Here is a 20,053-nt window from a genome sequence, read left to right on the forward strand (position 1 = left end):
AAACATTGCAGATTGTATAAAGAATATTACAAAGTAAACATTTGGTAACTTTGTATCATATGGAAATGTAAATAGGTCTAAATAAGCTATTGAAAAACTAAATCTTAACACACATAAATATAAAACCAGTAGTTATGTTGGATTGGGAGTGAACTGACACAAATTATAAGTAGTTACAAATATCATGGTGACCTTCCCAAGACATTGCATATTATTAAGCCAGATTTTATATATTGAATTTCATTTTTTTAACGCGCCTTGAGCACTCATGAGTGGTATGTGCGCTATATAAATCCTTATTATTATTATTAAAATGCATCAGTTGGGAAAATTACTAATTTAAAATACCACGTGCAATAGGTGAAGATTGGTTAAATGAGCTCCTTCTAAACAGTTATGTTTTGTCTTCTTTCAGCCAAACCTGTCATAAGTGAAAACCCACTTGACAGTCTGCTTACGAGGGGTTCAATAGTATCACAGACTTCCGCTACTGGTGAACTTTACGATACTGAACATCTGGTTTAGTCTATTGTTTAGAGATGATTAGGTTATGATCAAAACTGTGCCCTTTGACTGATGTCACCCAGTATAAATAAGTAATGAATAAATAAAAAGGTTTCAATATGACCAACAGTTTCACTCTCACTATTCTAAGTATTAGCCATGCAAATAATATATACCTCCTTGTTTTGGTAGTCAGTCAACAGGAAGCTAAGATATAATTCAACCGACCAATGAAAAGATTTTGCTTTGAACATCAACCATTGAAGACCTTTGATATCACTTTCTACAAAATAAAAAGTAAAACAATTTGAATGCTTGTGGTATACAAAACATGTGAAAGACCAATGTTATTTTCAGCAAAACAGTTTTAGAATATCCCAAGTTATTGCTTGAGTATACGAATACTAAAAACATGTTACATATTTTATGAAATTCAATGAATATGAAGCAATACTTCGCTATAATTATACTTTTATATTAAATACAAATAAAAAATTCTAACAGAGGTATATTACAAGGCCAGCGGAATAACTTATATACAGTTCCTGTCAGCAAATTTTGGTGCAGGATTTTGTTAAACTTCCATCACCAGATTTTAATCGCATGCGCATAACACGTCGCATTAATTCAAGGTTAGACATCAGTTAACATTATAGCAAGCAAGAATGAAAATATTACCAGATTTTCACCATCAGTCTCAGTAATTATTGCTTGGAAAAAAACAAATATTAATGAACTAAATTTTGCAAATGGATGGATCTATTTCGCAGTCTAAAGCTCTGTCTACACTATCCAACTAGTTTAACAAAAAAGGTGCAATGTGCCCAAGTATGATAGTGATATGCTTAAATATGGTAGTGATATGACATAATCATGTCCATATATGGGCACATCACATTTTTTGTAACATAAAGTTTGATAGTGTAGACAGAGCTTAATGTACTTCACAGTAGAGCTAGACAGATTGTGGTTTAGTGGTGCAGAAGACACAAATAATAATGATGATCCAGTCTATAGTTTCCTTTTCCCCTTTTAAATGTTGGGTAAAAATGTTATTAAATGCTAAAAGACAAAAGAATAATTAGAAACTGTCTACCTGTAGCCTGTTGAGTTTTGCATAGTACTTCCAGCAAACTCTTGCTTAGTTCTTTCACATCTTCTCTAATACATTCTTCATTGCCATCCCATAATATGATACATTCATTAACAAACGAAGCTAAACAAACCATCATCGGATATCTATGCTCACTATCAATTTTTTCGGCAAATTTTCCTCCACTGATCGGCGCATCCAGCGTAACTTTCAGGAGCTGAAGACATAGAAGTAAGTTAATATTTTGGTAGTGGACCCCTTCACCAAGAATGGAATGATCTGCATTATCATCTCTACTTTGTTGATGCAAATTAGGATAGATGCACACTTCCAGAAGTTCTTCACTTGATAACACTGTTGGTTTCAGGTAAAGGCTTTCTGGATACAGCGATGGTGTAAAAGGCTGAAAATACAGACAAATGTAAAATATTTTGAAATTTTTAAAGCGATAAAAAATGTATCTAAAGAATATTCAATGACTGAAATTGGGGAAGCATCCTAAATAGAGTTTGTGATACAACTGCACAACCGTCATGAACAGTTGGTTGGTGTCCCTTGCAACACAGTCAATATAGTTTATTTGTCATCCTCTAGACGGACATGGGAGCCCAAATATAGAAAACCATGCTAATAGCCCATCCTAAAATAATATTTAATAGACACCAGACTAATAATTAATTGGTCATCACAGATTGTGAAATAGTGTATACAAACCTGTAGCAATGACTTGATCAAGTCTATAAAATTATTCTGCTGTTTCGCTGAGGAAACTCTGGCTGCTTTATCATTGAGTGTTATGCACAGAAAAGTTGTGGTGCTATTATTATCTTTAAAAAAGCACAATGATGTCATATTTTGAAATATCTGAAAAAAAAACATAACACAAAAAATTACAATGAGCAAGGATATGCACATTTTATAACTACACCTCCGAACCCCTAATCCCCTGACTCGAATTGACTTAGAGGACTGTAAACATAAAGCATTTTCACTTAGTACAATGCCCCAGTTTGGGCTCTGTCTACACTATCAAACTTTATGTGACAAAAAAATGTGATGTGCTCATATACGGACATGATGATGTCTTATCACTACCATATTTGGGCACATTACATTTTTTTTGATAGTGTAGACAGAGCTTTAAAGTTGTTGTGCTGGTGCTGTGCACAGGATACATAATTCAGGTGTTGATCTAATTAGGTGTGTGTAAATTTTGCTAAGCGATGTGAAGGTGGTATTAGGGTAAAAAGGGTAGAAATATATTTATTCTTCACCTTTGTAATCAATGGTATGATGCCAGAATTACTAACAGACTCCATTACAGACTTTTGTATGGTTTGCCTTGGAGACTGAAAAGCTACAGGACTGATATACTGCAGTAACTGCAATGCAAAAGAACAAGTTTGATTATATTGTTTTGTTGTTGTTAAAGAATCATGGGATCAAGATGTTGAACACCATTACTATTAAGCTCTGTACACAATTAAACGTTATGTGACAAAAAATGTGATGTGCCCAAATATGGTAGTGATATGCCCAAATATGGTAATGATTTGACATAATCATGTCCATATATGGGCACATCACACTTTTTTTGTCAAACTAGTTTGATAGTGGAGACAGAGGTATATGGTGGAGGGTTCATCAAAATTCTTCAAATTATTCAGAATAGCACAAATATAATAGGAGACCACCAACATGTGACCATGATGTTTAAAATACCTGTGTAAAATACTAGAATACAATTAACAATCACTTTGTGTAAATATTGTAAAAAGGTTTACATAGCGAATACACACTAGTAAAGATAGGTTTGCAGTGTAATTCCAAAAGGGAATAAAGTAAATTTGAGATGTCTCAGAGACCTACTTTGCTTCCTTTATGTACCTAGTTCAGGCCTACTGTAAATATATTATCAGTTGATATACAGGTATATGTCTCAATATCTTTTACAGACAATGTGTTACCAATTCTAGACATACCTCCTGTATATTATCATGGTTACTTGAATTAACAAGTTTGTTGAAGGCAGCAACTATTTGTTGCTGTAGGCCTGCTGAATCATATTCCTCATACAGGTAAAAGTCTAAAAGCTGATGCTGCTGATCTGTGAAGTAATCTCTTACTCTGTTTTGTATACCAGTGCTGACAAGTTTGTACGATTTCAGCAATACCTATAGTACAAAAACATTAATTTAATTTATTTAAATATGACACCACACAGTGTTTGTGTTAAACCATGCAACAATCAATTGTATTATTATGTTTAAGCAAGTCTCTTTTGCAGGTGCTTGATAAGTTTCACTGAAGCTTTCAATGTGCATCAAACTAGATAAGTCAGCTTTACTGCTGTAAATACAGCTACCCTCCTGAAACAAAGTTGGATAAATAAATATGTCTTAGGAACTAATTACTGGTGCATTCCTTGTGATATGGGAAGTGTGGTCGAAACAAAGATCATTGGATATGATTCTGAAATCCATTACCTTTAAAAGTCTTTTCACAAGATCATATTTGGTCTTGCTTTCACATTCCAATTGATGTTGAATTGTACAGTCAACAAGGCACTTTAGAAGTCTGTCAAAAAAAAACATTTTTTATAAAATTATAAATGAAATCTGAAATTAAGAGCTCTTCACAGTTTCACACATGTGACAAAGCTACCACCAGTTACAGCTTAGTAGGGATTCAGCAATATTGAAATACAAGTAATATTACAGTACTAACATTAATCAACAATTTATATTAAAGTCATTCACGTACAGTAAGGGTATTGGATGTTGGACTACTGATCGTGAGTTAATTTGTCGCATTGCTTGTTTCCTTAGGCAAGACACTTTACGCTTGTTTGCCTCTCTCCATTCAGGTGTATACAAGTGGGAACATGGTAAGGTCAAAACACAACTGCGCTAAGGCTGCATTATGGGAGTATGTTTCCATTCATGTTTGATAAAAAAATATCCGGGAGAAAAAATGTGAAGCGCTATGGAGGTTATATGCATGAATCGCTATATAAGAATGACATATTATTATTCAGGAGGAAGGATGTAGATGATGGCTCAACAATGCATTAATGTTACCTACATTATTTAACTTGTTACTTACTTTAAACTAGAGATATTCATAACATTTCTTTCCAGGCAGGATACCCATATTTCAATAGAATTCACAGAAGAACGGTTCAATAACCAAAACAAATTTTCTGAAATGTAAAAATCGAATTATAGCTCAATAAAATTATAACAAAATTTCACAATTCAGTTACACCAAAACTAACACCCCTACTTAAGAGCACCAATACAGTATTGAGGGGACACTTTAAAGTAAAACAAACGAGAGGAAATATATATTTTAATAATACGGCCAACCCCTACTCCCTATGTTGAGGGGACACTTACCTGTACAAGTGAAACAAACGAGAGGAAATATATATTTTAATAATACGGCCAACCCCTACTCCCTATGTTGAGGGGACACTTACCTGTACAAGTGAAACAAACTAGAGTCAATATATATTTTTAAAATACGGCCAACCCTACTCCCTGTATTGAGGGGACACTTACAAGTGAAACAAACTAGAGGCAATATATTCAACAATACAGCCAACCCATACCGAGAGGCAAAAGAAATATATGTTTTAATAACATGTCCAACACCTACTTAGTCACAGACACCCATATTGAGGGTGTCTGTACACAAAAGGAAATATTTTTAACACTCAGCCAACTCCAAATTCAGGTGACACCCCTATTATGAGGATACGTTGTTGGTGTCCCTTTAATAGGGGTTCTACTGTGCTTTACCTTGATAACCAACTAGTCTGTTATCCACCTTCCAAATTGCTTCTTTAAGATCATCTTCGATCGTCTGTATTGGTTCCAACTTTTCATCTGCAGCTTCACTTGTCTCCTCCGTTTGGTAAAATTTATCGAACTCATCCTCGAGCAGATAAAGACTTGTTAGATTACTTTCCTGCGCTCCAATAAACGGTTTCAAACATTTCCACAAGTAGTAGCATGTCTTTCCAAGTTTTCTATATTCTTGGTTTTCAATATTTGATTGTTGTAAAGTGTCAACAAGTTGGCACGCAGCTATGCATCTGTTAAAACTACATAAGAAATCATCTAAAAAGCTTTGAAGATTATCATTCATTATGCTATGAGAAGAATTCCTTAGTTTATCAAAGATGGGTTTGTTAACTGAATCATCTAAAAACATCTGTTGAAGTTTTTGGTAAAACTGTATTGGGATGTCGGTAGAAATTTGCATAGTGTTTGTGATATCATACAGTCGATCTTCCATTTGTAGCTTTGCATCTTCAATAATTGTGCTTTCTAGTCTTAGATGACTGCTCAGAAAATCGAACAAGCATAAAAGACAGGATGAGGTTAGTTTACAAATACTATTACAATTTTCAGTCTCACTATATGCTGTACTCAAATGATCAAAGACCATGTTATAGAACAAAAGCAAGTTTTTCCATTGGAACTGGTGAAAGCTCACAGCAGATCTATGATTGGATAAAACAAGATCAACATCTGGATGTGACTTAGATAGAGTATCAGGTAGAATACCACTGACAATGTCTGCTACAAACTGTTCCATTTGTGGTTGAGGTTCTTTAATACATTGGCTGAGAATCTCATGTAGAATAAGAGTGGATGTCTCTGGGCGAAGTACACTCACCATCTACAAAGATAAACAAAATAAATCAAATTTTACGTGTTTAGGTTGAACTGCTATTCATGGTTAAACTAGATCCCACACAAAGATGTGGGTATTGCTTTTTACTTAATAATAATGAATGGTAAAAACCCGGACAAACGCTGTGGCCAAATATACTGGATGGACAGAAACTGTTGAAAAAAGACTTGGTGTTTAAGATTAATACATTATCAACATATGCAACACTCAGTTTACACTATCAGTATCAGCAATCCCACAATTTCAGATCCACCTCTGCACTTATCTTAAAAAATTAATATTGCAGTTGTCAATTGACTGTTGAAAAAATTACTATTCATTTGGAAATTCTTAGGGAGCTCAATTTTTTGTAGCATTATTAATGGTATCCAGATTCATTAATGTAATCTAGGTTATTTTTATTACTGAACAAATTACCTGACCAAATAGGTTACCCCAGTTTAACCTGACCAACAGAATATAGTAAAGCATTGATCCAATTCTAGGGAACACATCCAGGATACAGTATGTTGCATTGTTTTGATTCCTCGATGATGCTTTCTTCTGTTCATTGCCTTTCAATGATAAAATCTGTTTATAAAAGCTGTCAAATAATACAGAATGCACAATAAAACTGGTATGTTTTTGCTCTTTGTCACTTAAGGGACGTTCTAAGCCTTCAATAATTTCAGATATACCAGTGATGAGAGTATCTGCTACTTGCGCCAAGGCTTGGTCTTCATTATCCTGACTGATGTCTCCTAAACATGTATTTGCTGGGTTGGCACCAGAATATTGTTTCTCAGCAAGTTGGAAGGCAGCCTCCAGAAGTGCTACTTCTTTTGTGTACTGCATGACTTTACTGGCTTGGAAAGATATGTTCATCTAATAAAGAAAGTAGTTGTTATTATTTGTAATTTAATCTAAACCACATGGCTCAATAATAAGATCAGATGCAGTGATTTTTTTAATATTCGGGAGAATTTACAAAAACTTTAGAGGCTCCCTAAGAAATCGTGATGGGATGGGACATTTCGACCCAGCAACTATTTTGGAAGATTTCGGTCCAATATTTACAATTTTTTATAATTATTAGATGAAACAATTTCTATTTGTATGTAGGCCTAGGCCTATTCTATTCATCACACTTTTATTTAAATTAATAATAATTATTTATTTTATTTAAATAACAAAAAAATGACATGTTTATGTCCTTTTTATATTATGGACTGGGTAGTATCTCAGATGGACTACTACTATGGACTGGGTAGTAGATGTAGCCATAGTATAGTATAGATAGGCTAGAAAATAGAAAGCCCCCAGCTTCCAAGCAAGCTAGGTAGGCTAGGCCCAGCTAGCCTAGTATAGGCCTAGGGCCTAGGCTAGCTAGGCCTACATTTGGCTAGCTGGCCTACTATATCACTAGGCCTACTACTACTAAATATGAAAGAAATAAATGTTTATTTGAACTTGAACTTGAACTAGGCCTACTTACTATACTATAGTAGGCTAGACCTAGCCTGCCTAGCTACCGCCCTACTAGCTAGAGTAGGGGTAGCCTACTAGTACTAGCTAGGCTAGAGGAGAGCCTAGGCTAGCTGTAGTGTAGGCCCTAGACTAGAGTAGTAGATTATATAGGCCTATAGGCTAGTATAGGTAGGCTAGGCCTCTAGCCTAGCCAGCTACTAGAAAATGTATTTAAAATGGAAAAATCTGTACAGTAGGCCTAGGCTAGCTAGGTTAGGCCTAATACTCCGCCGATACGTACGTTAAACAACGGGGAAAGACTTTCGAATATAGCGCCACCAAAGATTGTGTAGCGGCTACTACTGGAGCACGTGTTACAAAACGTAAACAAAAACACACACACACACATGCATGATGTGTGGCTAGCTGTGCTTGGATACTTCTAGGCCTAGCTAGGTATTCCTTATAAACTTATATTTATTATCAATAATAGCTCATTTTTAATCACATACAGGATGATCAACCATACATATGATTGGCTATATGTACTAGAATAGTATTATTAGTCGTGTCGATAAAAATTATAATTCTTTAGGGGCCTTCTACTAGAGGCCTAGGCCTATTTAGGGTAATATAATATGATGCATCTGCCTAGCCTCTAGAGGTCTAGGCCTAATAAAGTTTTGACTTGCTGGACCTAGGCTAGGCCCTAATAATAATGCCTACCCGTCCGCCAAGACAAGAGTCTTACTAAATATTATTATTAGGACCAGATCAGATAGACAAACTATTTTTATATCTTGTACTCATGGAGGTATAAAAAAATTTGTATACCTCCATGTTGTACTGTAGCAAATCCATATATATAGTCCGGTGGCAGGAGGGGGGAATCACCACCCGAAAGGGGACAAATTGCCATCCAACTTTTCTAGACCAGAATTTTCCGTAGATTACGAATATGGAAGGTAATCGATCAGGATAGGAAGCGTTTTCGAGATATAAGGGGTCAAAGTTCAAAATTGACCAATTACAACAATGTATTATGTATATGTATTATAACAAATTTATTGAAGCACAATTTGGTCTTTTATTATATTTTTATGATTATAAGTGTCTATTCAATCACCTTATGAAAAAAAAATCCTTTGTAATTAAGGGTCAAATGTCAATATTGACCAATCATAGATCGTACATATAAAATCAAATAAAAACTTATATTTAATAAAAATTGGATGTTTTCTCATCCTGTTAATCAATCATACGCAATGTAAAAGAGCGAATACATCATTTCATCAGTTGACATAAGGTCAATTTCATCAGTTGACATAATGTCAAAGGTCAACATTGTAATACACGTATTAACAAATAAATGCAAAGTTGTCCAAACTATGATATTGATGGTTTTTTTAAAAGTAATCAAATTATTTGATTAGTAAAGTTATGTTATTTCATTATAGTTTTGATTAATATAATTATAATACTGCATTTAATCAAATCAGACTTTGATCAGGAAAGGAAGCGAATAGGAAGAGATAAGGGGTCAAAGTTCAAAATTGACCAATTATAACAATGTATTATATACATATGTATCATAACCAATTTATTGAAGTTCAATTTGGTCTTTTAATACATTTGTATGGTTATAGGTATCTATTCAGTCGCCTTATAAAACAAATACTTTTCAATTAAAGGTCAAATGTCAATATTGACCAATCACACAATTTGCATATAAACCCAAATGAAAACTAACATTTAAGACAAAATGTTATGTTTTATTATTCTGTTAAGACATCTATCAATCATACACAATCAAAAGAGCACATTTATCATTACACAAGTTGACAAAAGGTCAACATTTGAACAAGTGATATACTAAATAATGCAAAGTTATTCAAACTATGAGATCGATGTTCATAAATGTAATCACGTTATTTGATCAGTGAAGTTATGTTATTTTTATATTTTTTCTAGTGCGCATTGTTTTAAATGTATTAATATAATACTGTAAAATAAATAATAAAATTATTAATATTATTAATATTATGACGGTTAAAATGTTATGATGTTAAAATGTTACGCTGACCTTCAATGATTTGCCACTATACAGTTGCATTAGGGCTACAATATTCGTTTTTGGAAAATAAACTACTATTCATCAGAACCAGAGAATACCAATTCGTACAGGATAGGGCATAGGCAGATCCAGTGGCCAAACTCAATCCACAACTCACTACACAGATAGACCACAATTTTTATATAGCCACAGATAGTTTGGCCCATACAGGAAAGAGTTTCCTGTACACAAAAGATTCTAAAATAACCCATATGGATTTGCCCGAATGAACCCTCTAGGACCCTTTTGGGATCTCTATGTGGTGTGCTACATAAGGCCCTGTATTAGAAATTAATATGGGGTAAATAGTTCATAGATGAACTATGGAATAAAACTAAAATGTTCACCCTCAATCTTTAAATAACATTTATGGATTTGCACAAATGAACCCAAGGGCCGATTCTTCATGGACCTTTCGGGGTTCTCTATGTGGGTCTACAAGAGACCCTATATTGGAAATACTGTATGTGGGGTGAAAATGTGGGTTCATAGAGATATAATAAATATCCCTGTGCACCCTCGATCATCCACATTTTATGGATTTGCCCAAATTAACCCAAGGGCCGGTCGTTCTCCATGGATGGACATTAAGCCCCATAATGAAAATATAAGGGGTGACACTGTGAGTTCATATAGACAGGCGCGGCCCATGGAATAAAGCTGCCTGTACACTCTCGATCCTTAAGGAACACTTATGGATTTGCCAAAATTAACCCCCCAAAGGCCGGTCCTCCATGGATGGACATTAAGCCCCATAATGGAAATATAAGGGGTGACAATGTGGGTTTATATAGACAGGCACATGGAATAAAGCTGCCTGTGCACTCTCGATCCTTAAGGAACCGATTTGGATTTTGCCTAAAATGAGACAACAGCAGGTCATCTATTTAGACCCTTCTGTGTTTCTCTACTGTATGTTCAGTTCTACATTTAGCCCCTGTATCGGATCAATGCATTTGGCTACATAAGTTACTGTATTAGAAATATATCGGGTAACTAAAACTGTAGGTTCCAATATTAAGCCATGGGAAAAGCCTGTCTGTGCACCCTCAATCCTTTTAAAAGGAACCCATATGGATTTGCCAAAATGAACCAAGGGTAACTTCTGAATTCTCTATGAACCGTAAATTCCGTTTATTGGAGATACATGGATACCTGATTGAAATTGCTCAAAATGTTTCTGAAAGACATTGTACTGTATAGTAGTAGTATTCCCCTTCCACACCTCTTTGCATTAAATCCGCACGATAGGCTCTTATGTACAGGATTTCAAAGCAATAATTACACTTGTATTTTTCAAGCAGTATAATCTATTAGATTGAATAAAAATATCTATTATAAACAATTTGCCGTTAGAAATCTCTATGCCATGTCGTTATTTAGATGAGAAAAACAGGTCAAAGGTTAAAATTACAGAAAAATAGTGTTTCAGTCACTTTTTGAAAAAAATGTTGCATTATGGCAAGTATAAACATATATATTGTGAACAATTTGATACCAAAATTGGCTCCTTACGACAAATATTTATTAATTTATGTTTTTATAACCTTATTCAATTATGTCAAAGGTTAATAACCACACTTCCGGTCATTTTCAAGCAATATCATCCGTTACACTGAATATAAATGTATATCTTGGGAACAATTTGCTCTTATTTTTAATTCTCTCCGACCTGCCGTTACTTAGATATAGCAAAAAGAGGTCAAAGGTCAAAATTGCTAAATATGGGGTTTCTGGTAAATTTTACAAAGAAAGTTCTGTTAGAGCTAATATAAACATATACATTGTGAACAATTTGACACCAAAATTATCTCACTAGGTCCAGAATTTCCAGAGATATAGCATGTTTTTATATTGGTCAATTTTGAACTTTGACCCCTTATATCTCGAAAACGCTTCCTATCCTGATCGATTACCTTCCATATTCGTAATCTACGGAAAATTCTGGTCTAGAAAAGTTGGATGGCAATTTGTCCCCTTTCGGGTGGTGATATCCCCCCTCCTGCCACCGGACTAATACACTGCATGCGTAAAATAATAAATAAAAGCAGATTGGATTGTACTAGAAATAATTTTAGCACCACCAGTACAGTATTTGCTTGATGGGTATATATTTATCAATATTATTACACTTAATTATAATATACAGATTTTTTCTACCATGAAAAAAAAGTCGGAAGCATATACGGGTATTATAGAACAAACATCCTGATTGGTCAGTTAAAGACACTATCCTCTGCAATTGTTGTTGTTTTGTATATACCTAACTTGAAAACATAAAAAAAAGTAATTTCTTGTCTTAAATTTATGTATATTCTATATGGGTAATTATGATTTTAAAAAAGGTACGGTCCATTTTCTTTTCTTTACGATCATCTAAAGACAAAAAAATGATTGCAGATCGAAAAAATGTAGTGTTAGCTTTTTTATGGTTTACACATGTACATATTTGTCAGAAACAGCTACCTTTTGACCGGCTGGTTTGCATAGTGATGGTGGAAAATTGAAAAAAATGACTTGTTGTGAAAATGACATTATACCTGTAGGCCTCGCACAGCTTTTGTTGAGTGAAATTTTATTAATTTAAAGGGTTAGGTTCAGTTATGTTGATAAATGGAATAATATTTTGCTTTTAAAATAATGTAACTGATTTTGACGTACAGTAAACATGTAATCCATGAATGCGAGACATACACGCTGAATAATATTTATAATTATTTAGTTTCCGGTTTAAATTTGAACATGGATTACTTTGCATCCATACAAAAAAATATATTTTATATTTGCGAACACACTTATTTTTATCTAGATAAAAGAACAGACATGGCAGGACCGTCACGCTCAACTATAGAAGCAATAGAAAAAGAAGAAGAGAAAAGGTAACAAACAAACTTGTTCAGCCACATTCATATTGTAATAATTGCTTAAATTCATTTAAAACAATGCCACTACGGAAATATGTCCAAATTACGAACAAATGGAATGAAGATAAATAGTATGCCCATAGATACTGTATATAAATAAACTATGCAAATATATAATTTGTTTCAATTTCAACAAATATTATATACTATTACTATTTTGTCCAAACACAGCCAACTTTCATAAATACATACGTGTCACTAGACGGTAAATGTTTGTCATATATAATTAATACTGTATATTATTTTTAAGAACAATTTTTAATAGCAGCATACCAAAATGTCTGGAATTTGGCTATAAATCAGTTGAATGTACTTATATGTTACAATAGAATCATGTTATAATTTTATTGTTGTTGTATATCATATGGATTTGTTTCCGGTTTTACAGGTAATGGGAAGTAAAAATAAGTAATATATTTTAATAGTGTATATTAACTAAAAACATATTTTATATGTACATACCATCTTGTATAAGTCTGCAGAAACAATACTTTTATATATTTATCAATATGGGTTGTTTTATTTAAAGTTAAATTTTAACTAGCTCGTCGTTGGTTATATAAGTTGGTATGACAGTGTTTTTAGGTTTATTATCTGTTTTTGATTTATTGCTTAAATTTAGAATCTTTCATATGTTGATTTACACTTTTTGATTGTATATTTCATTGTGACTTGAATCTCATAACATTTTATGGGATTTTATGCTCTCATTTTTTTTCTAGGCTATCATATGTCTACTTTTTGTTTTTGATATTAGATACAAAAATAATAAACTAAAAAATATAATGCTCAAACATTTGCATACAATAGAACTCCTAAGCTGAAAGACCCAAAAAACTGTCCCCTTAATATTATTCCCCCTAGGTGAACGTGATTGGTAGAAATGGTATCACTTTACTATAGAGTGTCCCGATCATTAGAATATTAAATCCAGTAAAATCCTGACTGTTTTACAATAGTCCTTTGCAAAAGTATCATTCCCTTGGCCCTGGGAATATAAAATGTTATATTTAACCTCTAAGCAGGCAATATTTGTGTAATATAATTTCTTTTATTTACAGAAGAAAATCTATAAGGGAAGAACTTGAACAAAAATTAGAACTTGAAGAAAAAGCCCATACAATTGTTGAGAGGCTTTTAGAATGTCAGATTGAAGAAGAGTTTTTAATTAATTGTGTAAGTGTTTATTAAGTTATTTATTTATTTTTTAATAAAGGAATCACAATCAAGCTCTGTCTACACTATTAATCTTGTAAAAAAAAATGTGATATGTATCTTAGCTTGATTTAAAAAAAATTAAACTGCAGTTGAAGAATAAATAGATTATTAAAAACAAATATTTAGTGATCTTTTGAAATTATAGTTTGATTTTATTGAAAATTATTAAGTTTTAAAATGACTACTTCAATAAGCCTATTCTAAACCATTGGTGACCTTGGAGTCACTCAGGCAGATCGAATGCATTTTTTGGTTGGCTAGCAAACCACACAGCGCCACCTACCATCCACGCAGCGCCACCTTCTTGGTTTTTCCTGACCATAAATGTGTAAAAACACAACAACCAAATTCATGGCAATCAGGGACTCTTTCATGACACGCCACTACTACTATGTCAAATTTTTCCAAGCATTGTATCAAACAATTTGTTTATGCTTGGCATCAAGTCAAACACACAGATTATTAGTTAGGAAGAAACATACTTTTTTTAATTAGTTCTACAAATTTCTTTTTCAGGCTAAATTCATTCTGCCTGATCACTATAAAGATGTTGTTGAAGAGCGTGCCATAGCCAAGCAGTGTGGCTACCCAATGTGTGACAATGTACTCGGACCAACACCCAAGAAACAGTATCACATATCAATGAAAACGAACAAAGTATATGACATCACGGACAGAAAGGTAAAACTTGTTTGTACCAAATTTTGTTCTTTAATATAAATTGTAAATAAATGTTACCCAAGTGTAACTTATGCCCATGTACATTGTGCTTTTGTAACTAAATTTAATTTATTACAGTTTGTTTATTAAAGTAAGTAACTAATAATTCAGGCACAACATTATTAATTTGCCTTTGGATTTTCAATTTTTATCGTAAATATGCAATAGTACACTTTGAATGAATTATACAATGGTTCCATTACAATTGCTACATCGTGTAGGCATCACTACACTCAATCGCAGAGGCACCATGATTCGCTACAGTCAAATAAGCAAAGTTGAACCGGTTTGAATAAGATTTTGTCATTAATCATAACTACTGGCGTACTAGCTTAGAAAATTGTACATTGTAAACGAATAAAAAAATAAAAAAACGAAGTTTATAAATAAAATGAAACAAAATGAGCTGTACTGTATTAATGTTAAAAATCGGCAGAAAGTGCATCGCAAATTTGTTTATGACAAAAGCATAAACTTAGAGAAGTTTTAAACATGAGAATGAAAAATGAATGCATGTCGTGGAAGCAGCTTTTAAACAGTAGTGATGTATGCTATAATAGCTCAGTTCAACTTTAGTGTTTTTGCAGCAATGACTGTTACAAGGCATCAAATTATTATGCCTCTCAGATATCCACTGTCCCATTATGGATGAGAGACAAAGATGAGTAAGTATGTTTAGCTTTATTCATTTGTAATCACCTCATTTATATTTATGGTACACATATAAATATGTAATTAATGCCTTCTATGCACCCTTTGTTTTGATGTAAAATTCAGATTGAAGTAATCCTGTATAGTGCATTAAAAGTTATAACTAGCATATTTGGGTATTTATTTCTATTCTGCTGTGCTTTGCATCGAGCCTACATAACCTGGTTCAGACTACGTCTATGCATGGAGGATTCCTCCATGGTCTATGCTATCAAACTTTATGTGACAAAAAAATGTGATGTAGTGTAGACAAGTGTAGACAAAGCTGTACAACGTATCATATAAATATGTATAATATCATCCATAGACCAAAGCCCACTAGAAAATGATCCATATATTTAGGACAACTGCAATATTTTATCTAAAGTAAAGCATTTGTAGTCAATAGGCAAGGCAGCACATACAGTACATTACAGGAAAATACACATGCACAATCTTTCTACCTGAATATTTTTTTTAATTGAAAATAATAAATCCACCATTTTTTTAAAGAAAGCTATTTGACATATTAGGAGCAGAATAATATATGATTTGCTGAATAAATAAATAGGGACTTTACGAAACACGACGGGAAGCCATAGGACGGTGCTCATGAATAATTTAACAAAGTGGGAGAGCTTAGCGTGAAATTCCGTCTTAACTTTTTGAGAATGATAAAGTTGCCATTTCCCCGTTTACGGAGAACGACTAAAAATAATGTATATATAACCTTAAATATACAGTTCAAATTACACTTAAAAGTGGAATTTTAAAATCTCTAAATAATATTTGAACTTGAATGGCTGTGTAAAAAGCAGCGTTTGAATGCGAGGCCCTAGCTAGAAAGGCTAAGCCTATGCTGTATCAGAAGTGCCCCGCGCCATGAGAGACTGCCGGTCGTCGTTTTCGCGCAACGGTGCATAACTAATAAAATGGCTATGTTGACTGTACATGATTTTATGCTCTAAGCTTTATGCTTTTTTTTTTCATTTCAGAACATTTATTTCTCTTCTCTTTTCTATTAACAGTGTTTGTAAAAAAACAATTTTAAATAAGAGAGGCGAACCCCAGAAAGTGTAAACTTGTGGTGGGCTGCCAAAAAATAAAAAATATCAAAAAAATCATAAAAAAAACCAAAGTAAACAAAAAAAACCGATTGAAAATATCAATGAAATTTGAATTAATATTATTTAGGATTCAGTGATTATATGTGGATAATAGATGCCTTTTTAGCTTAAAAGTGAAATGTTTTTTTGTTGGCGATTCAATTATGTGTTTGGGTAAGTTGTTCCAATATTTTGGCCCTGAAAACTGAATGTTATGTTGGAAAGATAGTGTTTTGTGTAATGGAATATGTATTTTATTTGAGGTTCTTGTGTTATGACTATGATAGTTGAAATTGAATTTGAACAGGGGTTGAAATTGAGCGGGGATTAGGGAATTTAACCAAGAGTATACAAAAATACATTGTTGAAGGCAATTTATATCGTAAATTTTTAAAAGGGAAAGGGATGCAAACAACGGATCTGAGTGGGCTCTTGGAGGCGAGTTTGAAATGTTTCTAATACATTTTTTTTGTAGTAAAAGAAGTTTGTTTAGGTACGACGGATAAGTGTTCCCCCAGACAATATTGCAATAGTGGAGATAAGGAAGAATAAGGGAGCAATATATAGTACGAAGGATGTTTTGAGGAATAAATGCTGAAAGTCTAAAAATAATACCAGAACTTTTAGATATTTTGTTTTCGATTTCGTTAATATGGGCTTTCCAGGTCAATCTACTATCTAAATAGACCCCAAGAAATTTTGTTTTATTCACTAATGGTATTTGGTAAGTGCCAAACTGGAGTTGGTTTGGGCATCCTACTAGTGGTTTGGGCGAATTCCGAAAAATCATAAAATTGCACTTCTTAAAATTTACGGAGAGCTTGTTTGCAGAAAAGTAATCAAGGATGCTGGGTATGCTACCAATGGTAACTTTAAGGAGCGAGTCTAAATTTGTGTCAGTATATAGGAGGGTGGTATCGTCTGCATATAAAAGGAATGAAAGTAAATTTGAGGATCGGTAAATATCATTTATATATAGCAAGAACAGTAGAGGGCCTAACAGGGATCCTTGAGGGACTCCACATGTAATGGGTTGGAGATCGGATATGGATTGTTTAAATTTAGTGCATTGGTAACGGTTGGTCAAATAACTTTTATAAAGATTATACGCAGGGCCACGGATTCCATAATTAAATAATTTTGTCATTAGGATATCATGGTCTATTGTGTCAAATGCTTTGGAAAGATCGATAAAAAGGCCAATTGCTAATTTGTTTTTTTCAAATGCTTGTACAATCTCGTTTGTTAATTTAAGAAGTGCAATAGATGTGTTATGATCCTTACGGAAGCCAAATTGATTTTTGTATAATATGTTATTCTGCTGAAGAAATGTATATGTTCTGTCATAAATAAGACGTTCAAGAATTTTGGAGAAGATTGGCAGTACTGAAATGGGGCGGTAATTTCCAGGGTCGTGTTTATCACCGGATTTGAAGATCGGGGTAACTTTTGCTAACTTGAGACTATCGGGAAAGAAACCGTTTGATAAACATAAGTTAAAAATATAGCATAGGGGATCTGATATTTGATGAATAACTTGTTTGATAATAGATGGACTTATATCATCAATGCCAGGGGATTTGTCATTTTTGAAATTTTTAACTAAGTCGATTATCTCATCGCTGATAACAGGACTGAGAAATATAGAATTAAGGATAGGAGGGGGAAGATAAGTTTTATAGTTTACATTAGAAGTATTAATGTTTGATGCGAGATTAGGCCCAATATTTACGAAATAATTATTAAAGTGGTTGGAAATGGTAGTAGGGTCATCTGTAAGATTACCCCCGCAGTCAATTACAGATTCACCGTGATCACTCACTACACGTTTTTTAATTAAGGTGTTTATAATTTTCCAAGTACCTTTAATGTCATCCTCTTTTTTGGTAAAATTGATCTTCATAATAATCCTTTATAGCTTTTTTTATTACAGAATTTAGTTTATTTCGAAATTTTTTGTATTCAATTATATTTCTATTAGTTGGGAATTTTAGAGATTTAGAGTACAGTTTATGTTTATGTTTGACGGAAGTAATGAGTCCATTGGTCATCCAAGTCTTAAGTTTTTTATGTTTATTAACCCGATCTTCAAATGGAAAATGCTTATTAAATAACTGTTTAAATTTTGTTTCAAAGGAGGAAAATGCAGGGGTAGGATCGTCAGTTAAATAAATATCGGTCCAAGACACTCTCTCAAGTTCTTCTCTAAAGTTATTTATGGTGGTGTTATTGATCTTACGAAATGATTTTGGGGAATGCTCTAGTCCTCCCCTAACCGTCATGTTTCGTAAAGTCCCTAATATGTATACAGAAAAGTTATTGGTCACCTATTTCAGATTAAAACAAAATACATTTTTTCTGTCTACAGACCAGTTCCTATAAAGTTGCTGAGACCTAATGAATCGGGAATGACGATCATGTCAAAACAGAGTGGTTCTGGAGATGAAGTGATACTTAAGAAACAAGTTTCTCCAAACTATGATAATTTATCTGATGAGAATGAGAGAAAATCAAGTGACAAAGCTGTCGATCAACTGACAGATGATATAATGTCAATCAAATTCTTTCAAGATGAGAATGAAGATTTAGAGCCACTGGTTGCTGAAGATGTTGAGGAAGACGACAATCTGTCTGATGATGTACCTATAATAGAGGTTGCGGCAGTTGTGGAATCTAAAACACCTAAAATAAAAAATACTGAACGAAGCTCTACAAAACATAAGAAAGACTTAGATATAAAAAGGAAGCCTAAATTAACTATCGATATTTTAAAACTAGTAACTGACTCTTTGTGGCAATGGAGGACAGAAAGAACAATTGAATACCTTAACAACAATTGCTATGACAGCCAAGATGCAAATAATTTTGGCAACTTGCCAGCAAACGTTATAGAAGATGCTAAGCCAATCGTAGATGACGAATCTCTAAACAAGCCTGTAACAGCAATGGATAATCAGAACAGATCGGAGGAAGAAGTTGGTGGCAGGACCGCGGGATCTCTTTCCGAGCGGAAGATGCGGGCAATGGAAGAAGAAGCTTATAGGATTCAAGTTGAGAGCCTTTACTATGGAAAGACACAAACTCAGGTTAAAAGAAAAAACAAAAAGGATATCAAAGAGGTACAGAAATGCATTAACTTTCCATTGATAACATGGTTTTCCTACACAAACTACAGTTACCGCTGTGGCATTCATGAATTATTCACAAATTGGTAAAAAAAGATTGAATTTACAGATACAGCATACCAACAAGATTGCAGCTAAATAGAGGATATTGGTGTGCAGTATGTTAGTATTGTCATTGTCTTCAGAAACAAAATTCCAATGCATAACTCAATGATCAATTATGTTTTTTAAGCATTTTAAAAAATTATACTTTAAACTTCATATCCATATTATTTTAATGTGTTATTAGAATGTATCTGATGAAAAGACCATTGCAATGCCTTACGTTGATTCTCAATCTCAAATGGCCATTCGACGAAAGATTATTTTGGATCGATTGAATAAAGTGTAAGTAGTTTCAATATATACTT

The 20,053-nt window shown here is 33.3% G+C and overlaps 2 protein-coding genes across 3 annotated transcripts in view; one reads left to right on the forward strand and one right to left on the reverse strand.

The window, feature by feature from the left end:
- The window catches only part of LOC144837820 (gem-associated protein 4-like), a 40,375-nt gene extending 33,222 nt beyond the window's left edge, over positions 1 to 7,153 (reverse strand). For both annotated transcript variants that reach the window (XM_078693091.1, XM_078693090.1), the window contains exons 1-9: positions 6,719 to 7,153; positions 5,401 to 6,286; positions 4,703 to 4,799; positions 4,084 to 4,174; positions 3,580 to 3,771; positions 2,872 to 2,979; positions 2,312 to 2,461; positions 1,601 to 2,000; positions 681 to 787 (exon numbers count right to left, since the gene is read on the reverse strand). In XM_078693091.1, the coding sequence (XP_078549217.1) occupies positions 681 to 787; positions 1,601 to 2,000; positions 2,312 to 2,461; positions 2,872 to 2,979; positions 3,580 to 3,771; positions 4,084 to 4,174; positions 4,703 to 4,799; positions 5,401 to 6,286; positions 6,719 to 7,135 (2,448 nt within the window). In that variant the 5' untranslated portion in view covers positions 7,136 to 7,153. The remainder of the gene's footprint in view (positions 1 to 680; positions 788 to 1,600; positions 2,001 to 2,311; positions 2,462 to 2,871; positions 2,980 to 3,579; positions 3,772 to 4,083; positions 4,175 to 4,702; positions 4,800 to 5,400; positions 6,287 to 6,718) is intronic.
- Positions 7,154 to 8,155: 1,002 nt separating this feature from the next.
- The window catches only part of LOC144837823 (putative RNA polymerase II subunit B1 CTD phosphatase rpap2), a 50,718-nt gene continuing 38,820 nt past the window's right edge, over positions 8,156 to 20,053 (forward strand). The window contains exons 1-7 of the mRNA XM_078693096.1: positions 8,156 to 8,203; positions 12,670 to 12,739; positions 13,846 to 13,960; positions 14,519 to 14,683; positions 15,299 to 15,387; positions 18,887 to 19,637; positions 19,933 to 20,030. Coding sequence (XP_078549222.1) covers positions 12,684 to 12,739; positions 13,846 to 13,960; positions 14,519 to 14,683; positions 15,299 to 15,387; positions 18,887 to 19,637; positions 19,933 to 20,030 — 1,274 coding nt within the window. The 5' untranslated portion in view covers positions 8,156 to 8,203; positions 12,670 to 12,683. The remainder of the gene's footprint in view (positions 8,204 to 12,669; positions 12,740 to 13,845; positions 13,961 to 14,518; positions 14,684 to 15,298; positions 15,388 to 18,886; positions 19,638 to 19,932; positions 20,031 to 20,053) is intronic.

Source organism: Antedon bifida, chromosome 3 (assembly GCF_963402885.1).
Source record: "Antedon bifida chromosome 3, ecAntBifi1.1, whole genome shotgun sequence".
NCBI classification, from domain to species: domain Eukaryota; kingdom Metazoa; phylum Echinodermata; class Crinoidea; order Comatulida; family Antedonidae; genus Antedon; species Antedon bifida.